The sequence below is a fragment of the Acomys minous genome (assembly GCF_964271855.1).
Source record: "Acomys minous genome assembly, chromosome: 14".
NCBI classification, from domain to species: domain Eukaryota; kingdom Metazoa; phylum Chordata; class Mammalia; order Rodentia; family Muridae; genus Acomys; species Acomys minous.
The window spans coordinates 22152212-22158901 of NC_140496.1; the positions used below are offsets into that span (position 1 = coordinate 22152212).

Sequence of the window (6690 nt, forward strand, 5' to 3'; positions counted from 1 at the left end):
TCTGCAGCCCAGCAGGGTGAGTACTACCAGAAGCTGGCAGGACTGGCAGAGGAGATGTACGCCGCGTACGGGAAGCCCGTCTTCCTCATCGGGCACAGCCTTGGCTGCCTCCATATACTCTACTTCCTACTTCATCAGCCGCAGTCCTGGAAGGACCGCTTCATTGACGGCTTCATCTCTCTTGGGGCTCCGTGGGGTGGCTCTATCAAGCCCATGCTGGTCCTGGCCTCAGGTTAGGAGCCTCTTCCTCACTGTCATCCTGAGGTGGGGCCAGGGAGGAATGAAGCAGATCACAGAGCTGCTGGCTGTCACTCCAGCACTGTCCAGAGAGCCTCCCAGGTGTATTAGTGTCTGTGAGGCATACCTGCTGTCCGTTAGCCCCTTGAAAGCAGCACCGCTGGGACATCTGCCAGAGTCTTTGAGTGACGTAGAGGAAGCCAACCCCAGATCGTCTGTCAAGCTCAGATTTGCTCCTTGTAGCCCCAAGTCCTGTATGCGTTGGCTTTTGGCTGCTTTTTACTGCCCAGAGCCCCTCTGTGCAGGAATTTGTTTCATTGAGGACATATCTGCCATAGCAGGGTCAAGCCTCGGGGTTGTCGTCTTCTTCCTCTTCCTCCTCCTTTTTTTTTTTTTTTTTTTTTTTTTTTTTTTTTTTTTAAGCAGCAGTCCCAGGAACCCAGCATAATACAGCTACCACTTACTGGGCACTACTGTATACTGGGCAGAGCAAGGCTCAGCCTTCACTGTGGAAGTTCACAGTCCAGTGAGTGACTCACCAGACTGTATCACAGAGGGTAAAACAGACACCGTCTAATCCTCCAAAAATGTACTCCTGTGACCACTGTGCAGCCCTGGCCTACACAGGGCCTGAGGAAGGAGAGAGGGAGAGAGAGAGAGAGAGGGAGACCCCTCATTCTCTTTAACTGCCCCTCTTCTTGTACACTTCCATTTGAGGCCCTATAGCTCTGTCTTATAGAAGTACCAACATAGCCTCTTTATTAAATAAACATTGAGCGGGGCGTGGTGGCACACACCTCTAATCCCAGCACTCGGGGAGGCAGAGGCAGGCGGATCGCTGTGAGTTAGAGGCCAGCCTGGTCTACAGGGAGAGTTTTAGGACAGCCAGGGCTACATAGAGAAACTGTCTCAAAACAAAACAAAACAAAACTGAACTGAACTAAACTAAATAAAACCACACCGAGCCCTTAACTGAACACCAGGCCAGCTCTGGTCTGTTCTGGAATCAAGGTCAGGATGAGGCAGAAACAAGTTTGAGTACTTTGCTGAGGCAAACTGTCCTACTTTGCTCTATATCCACAGGTGACAACCATGGCATCCCCATCATGTCCAGCATCAAGCTGAGAGAGGAGCAACGCATAACTACGACTTCCCCCTGGATGTTTCCGGCCAGCCAGGTGTGGCCTGAAGACCATGTGTTCATTTCCACACCCAACTTCAACTACACGGGCCAAGACTTTGAGCGCTTTTTCACGGATCTACATTTTGAAGAGGGCTGGTACATGTGGCTACAGTCTCGTGACCTACTGGCAGGCCTTCCAGCACCTGGCGTAGAAGTGTATTGTCTGTACGGCGTGGGTCTGCCCACACCCTACACCTACATCTATGACCACAACTTTCCCTACAAAGACCCGGTGGCTGCCCTCTATGAAGATGGTGATGACACTGTAGCCACACGCAGCACCGAGCTCTGTGGCCGGTGGCAGGGCCGCCAATCCCAGCCCGTACACTTGCTGCCCATGAATGGGACAGACCATCTCAACATGGTCTTCAGCAATAAGACACTGAAACACATCAATGCCATTTTGCTGGGTGCCTACCGCCAAGGAACTCCTAAGCCCCTGGCTGCCAGCCCAGGTCCCCCACCCCCTGAATAAAGACCTTTGCTGTTATGAGTCCTGTGTGTTGTGGGTTAAGAGGAAGGCGCTACTGGGGTCCTTAGATTGATACTTCACCTCGTCCAGGGCTCGGGAACATGAGCTACGTTGGGCTTTGGTGAGGCCTGAACTGAGCACTTGGAGGTGTGCAGATTCTCACTGTCCTGGTTGAGCTGCTCAGAAAGCCTGCTCTTCTCAGGGCCTGTGCCAATATTCAGATGTAGGTACAGCTGTTGGAATGAAGACACAGAAATAGGATTTGAGACAGACTTTTAGAGTTCTGGTTGGACACGAGTTTAAAATAGGGCCAGGCATAGTGGTGTGTACCTTTAATCTCAGCACTTGGGAGACAGAGGCAGGCAGATCTTTGTGAGGTCAGGCCAGCCTGGTCTACAAATCAAGTCCAGGAGAGCCAAGGCTACACACAAAGAAACCCTGTATCAACAGGGTGGTGGTGCACGCCTTTAATCCAAGCACTCAGGAGGCAAAGGCAGGCAGATCTCTGTGAGTTTGAGGCCAGCCTGGTCTACGAAGAGAATCTAGGACAGCCAAGGCTACACAGAGAAACCCTGTCTCGAAAACCCGAAATAAATAAATGAATAAAATATGGTGGCTGAGGCTGGAAATCTGTTAAGAATGTAAAATCTTGTGGTGCACGTCTTTAATCCCAGTACTTGCGAGCACTTGGATCACTATGAGTTCTAGGATCATTATGAGTTCTAGGCTAGCCTGGTCTACAAAGCAAGTCTAAGACAGCCAAGGCTACACAGAGAAACCCTGTCTCAAAAAAGAAAAAGAAAAGTTTAGGGGCTGGAGACATGGCTCAGAGGTTAAGAGCACTGAACTCTTTTAAAAATAAGTATAAATCATGCTGGATGTGGTGGTGCACGCCTTTAATCCCAGCACCCAAGAGGCAGAGGCAGGCGGATCTGTGAGTTCGAGGCCAACCTGGTCTACAAAGAGAGTCCAGGACAGCCAAGGTTACACAGAGAGACCCTGTCTCCAAAAACAAAAACAAAAGACTGCTCTTCCAAAGGTCCTGAGTTCAATTCCCAGCAACCACATGGTGGCTCACACCATCTATAATGAGATTTGGTTCCCTCTTCTGGTGTGTAGGCACATGCAGGCAGAATACTGTATGAATAATAAATCTTTAAAAAATAATAACTTTAGAGCCAGGTGGCGGCGGTGGCGGCAGCACATGCCTTAATCTCTTCATCCAGGCCAGCTCTGTCTACAGAGTGAGTTCCAGGACATCCAGGGCTACATAAAAAAAATCCTGTCTCACTGTCCCCCAGCCCTAAAGCTTAGGCTCTGAAGGAATGACAATTCATCTAAAGAAGGCTTAATCTGGTGTTTGAGAGATAGCTCTAAAGTTAAGAATATTTGTTGCACTTGGGTTTTGTTCCCAATATCCACATGGTAGCTCACAACCATCTGTAACTTCAGTTTTAGGGAATCTGATGCTCTCTCTACCTTGGTGGGCACCTGGCATGCATGTAACACATTAACACACACAGACACATTTGTTTGTTTTGATTTGTTTGAGACAGGGGTTTTCTGTGTAGCCTTGGCTGGCCTGGAATTTACTCTGTACCAGGCTAGCTGGAACTGAGAGATCCACTTGCCTCCTGAGATCTGGGATTTAAGGCATGCCCTACCATTGCCCAGCATTTTATACTTTTTTTTTCTTTCTTTATTTATTTATTTTGGTTTTGGAGACAGGGTTTCTCTATATAATAGCCTTGGCTGTCCTGGACTCACTTTGTAGACCAGGCTGGCTTTGAATTCACAGAGATCCGTCTGTCTCTGCCTCCCTAGTGCTGGGGTTAAACGCGCGTGGGCTACCACGCCTGGCACGATTTATACTTTTTTTTTTTTAATAGTTTTGTGTGTGAGTGTTTCGCCTGTATATATGTGTATACTTGCAGTGCTCGGTAGGGTGTCGGATGGGATGGGGACGGAGGAACTAAGGAGGACTATGGAAGACCTGGCAAGCGATACCCTAACCCCTCAAACCGCCGGAGAGTAGAAGCAGCACAGGCGAAAGTGAAAGAGATGCACACAGCAGCCAGCAACCTCTGAACTTGGGTGGAGGTGAAAGCGAAAGCGGGAAGCGTCCTCTACCGCTCCACAGAAGCTGAGACAGACGCCTGCCTTTCTGCTCCCCTTTGCTTCACTCTTTCCTTCCTCTAATCCACCCATCGACCCCCGGATCTCAGTGGGCCTCCCTGCCCAGAGATGCTGAAGCAGGCGGCGGAACAAAAAGGAGGCTTCTCTTTCGAGAACTGCCAGAGGTGAAGGGGGTGTGGAGCGCTGGTCGCGAGCTGCTGGTGCTCGACTGCAGGCCTTGTTTCCCAGGTGGAGGTTGGGACTATGCTTGGGCGAGGGCTTTAACCGAGGAGACGAGGAAAGTAAATATGGGTTTGGGGAGCGGCTCAAGGACCCTCTCTAGAAGCAGGAGTGAAACGCCATTCACCTAATGTTTCTAGGAATGCGACCTTGGAACAAGTCCTCCCGGGCCTTCGAGTCCCTCATGCACGCAAGACGGGGACTACCATCGCGGGACTTGTGTTCCGAGTGAGCAGGGCAAAAGGGCTGGAGGGCTACAACAGCAGCCATGGCGGAGAAGATCGGGTTGGCATTAAGGCTGGGCTCTTCCTCTGCAGGATGGAGTCATCCTGGGCGCAGACACGCGGGCTACTAGCGATTCTGTCGTGGCGGACAAAAGCTGCGAGAAGATCCACTTCATCGCCCCCAAAATCTAGTAAGAATCCCCCAAGCTAGTCCCCACACTCAAGCAAAAGCTGCACTGTCGCTCAAGCCCTACTCTCTTCCTGTCCACCACCACCATGCCTTTTCCCTCAGCTGCGGCGGGGCTGGAGTAGCTGCGGACACTGAGATGACCACGCGGATGGTAGCTTCCAAGATGGAGCTACACGCGCTGTCCACCGGCCGTGAGCCTCGGGTGGACACGGTCACCCGTATCCTGCGCCAAACGCTCTTCCGGTGAGCAGGTGGGGCTAAGAGGACCCTTAAAAGGGGTATCTGCAGGTGGGTGGAGTTGACAGGGGATGGGACCAAAGAAAATGCCCGGCTGCGACCAGCAGAGAAACCGGAAGAAACTAGGCGGGCCGGACTGAAGCTGAGTTCCGGAAGAGGAACTGAGTTGTAGGATCCTAGGACACAGGAAGGGGTGGGACTCAGACCGAGATGAAGAATAGTGGGCGGGGCCTGGCTCCGGCTGGCAGTACGCCCACTGTTCCACAGGTACCAAGGCCACGTGGGAGCATCATTGATCGTGGGCGGGGTTGATCTGAAAGGACCGCAGCTCTATAGCGTGCACCCCCATGGTTCTTACAGCCGGCTGCCTTTTACGGCCCTTGGTGAGCACTTCCACCCTTTCTCTACGAATCCTGCCCCTGCAGCATTACTTTCAAGGTTCAGATAGAGCAGCTAAAACTCACTTCAGATGCCCCTTCCCACCTGCAGGCTCTGGACAGGATGCAGCCATTGCACTACTGGAGGACCGGTTCCAGCCAAACATGACGGTGAGCGACTCCTGCCCATTACTTCATGCTCACTAGGGGGGTGTGCCGGAAAGACCCTGGCCACGTATAGAAACAAGGGAGGCTTGTAGGGGCAAAAGTGATGCCTGGATAGGGACTGAGTAATGTTGAAGACGTGAGGAACGGTCAGTACCAAGCTGAGATCACAGAAGCTGAAGCTCCCAAAGGTTCATTAAGGATGAGGTTTGAGGTCTGGACTTTGGAACGGGTTAGAAGTAGGAGGACTAGACTGCTGGAAGGGGGGGCGAGAAGCGTAAGCAACACTGACAAGTTTGTAGAGGGGATAATGGTAGCGGGAACCCAGTGTTTTGGGGGAGAGGGAGTGAGAAACCAAGGGACTGGAATTTTGGATAGAGGGATAGAAAGGAGGTTGATCTTACACAAATAGCAAACTGTCTAGGCTTCAAGATTAACAAAATCTAGCCAGGCACAGTGGCGCTCACAGCACTCAAGGAGGCAGAGGGAGGCAGTTCTCTGAGTTCGAGGCCAGCCTGGTCTACAAAGTGAGGCCAAGACAGCCAAGGATACACAGAGAAAACCTGTCTTGAAAAACACAAAAACAAAAGACTAATAAAGACCCCAGGTTAGAGCAAAGTAACTAGTTTCATTTAACCTCATTCACACTACCCCAGCTGGAGGCTGCTCAAGAGCTGTTGGTGGAAGCCATCACTGCAGGAATCCTGGGTGACCTGGGCTCTGGGGGCAGTGTGGACGCATGTGTCATCACTGCAGCTGGTGCCAAGCTGCTGAGAACATTGAGCTCACCCACAGAGCCTGTGCAGAGGTAGGGGCAGGGGACGGGAGGACTACAGGGGGGAACTGCAGCCTTAGCAAGAGCTGCAAACAGGGGGGTCTGCCAGAACAGGTCAGGCTGCGTTCTGAAAGGCTGGTCCTCCTCCCTTCTAGGGCTGGCCATTACCACTTTGCTCCTGGAACCACAGCTGTCCTGACCCAGGAAGTGAGACCCCTGAACCTGGAGCTCCTGGAGGAAACTGTGCAGACCATGGAGGTGGAATAAAGTGGCCTGAGACTTAGAATTTAGAACAAGGGGGAATAAATCCAGGAAACACAAACACTTAAAACAGAAGACTGTGTCGTTCTTGAGAGGAGTGGGACAAGCAGCCTTATGAACTTTGTGGCTGAGGTATCTAAGGACCACAGGCCCTGTTCCTGGCCTTCATCATCACTTCTAGGATCTGTCCATCCAGAATCGCAGCCCTAGCCAG

At 51.6% G+C, this 6690-nt stretch overlaps 2 protein-coding genes across 3 annotated transcripts in view; both read left to right on the forward strand.

Annotated features, from left to right (window-relative positions):
- LCAT (lecithin-cholesterol acyltransferase) overlaps nucleotides 1–2476 on the forward strand; it is a 4220-nt gene extending 1744 nt beyond the window's left edge. For both annotated transcript variants that reach the window (XM_084755534.1, XM_084755535.1), the window contains exons 5-6: nucleotides 8–232; nucleotides 1321–2476. In XM_084755534.1, coding sequence (XP_084611660.1) covers nucleotides 8–232; nucleotides 1321–1895 — 800 coding nt within the window. In that variant the 3' untranslated portion in view covers nucleotides 1896–2476. The remainder of the gene's footprint in view (nucleotides 1–7; nucleotides 233–1320) is intronic.
- Nucleotides 2477–3808: 1332 nt separating this feature from the next.
- PSMB10 (proteasome 20S subunit beta 10) lies at nucleotides 3809–6551 on the forward strand. Its single transcript, XM_084755567.1, has 8 exons — nucleotides 3809–4192; nucleotides 4388–4475; nucleotides 4565–4662; nucleotides 4764–4904; nucleotides 5166–5281; nucleotides 5388–5446; nucleotides 6097–6248; nucleotides 6371–6551. Exons 1-8 carry the CDS (start codon nucleotides 4137–4139, stop codon nucleotides 6480–6482), a joined length of 822 nt encoding a protein of 273 aa, XP_084611693.1. The 5' UTR covers nucleotides 3809–4136; the 3' UTR covers nucleotides 6483–6551.
- Nucleotides 6552–6690: the final 139 nt, after the last annotated feature.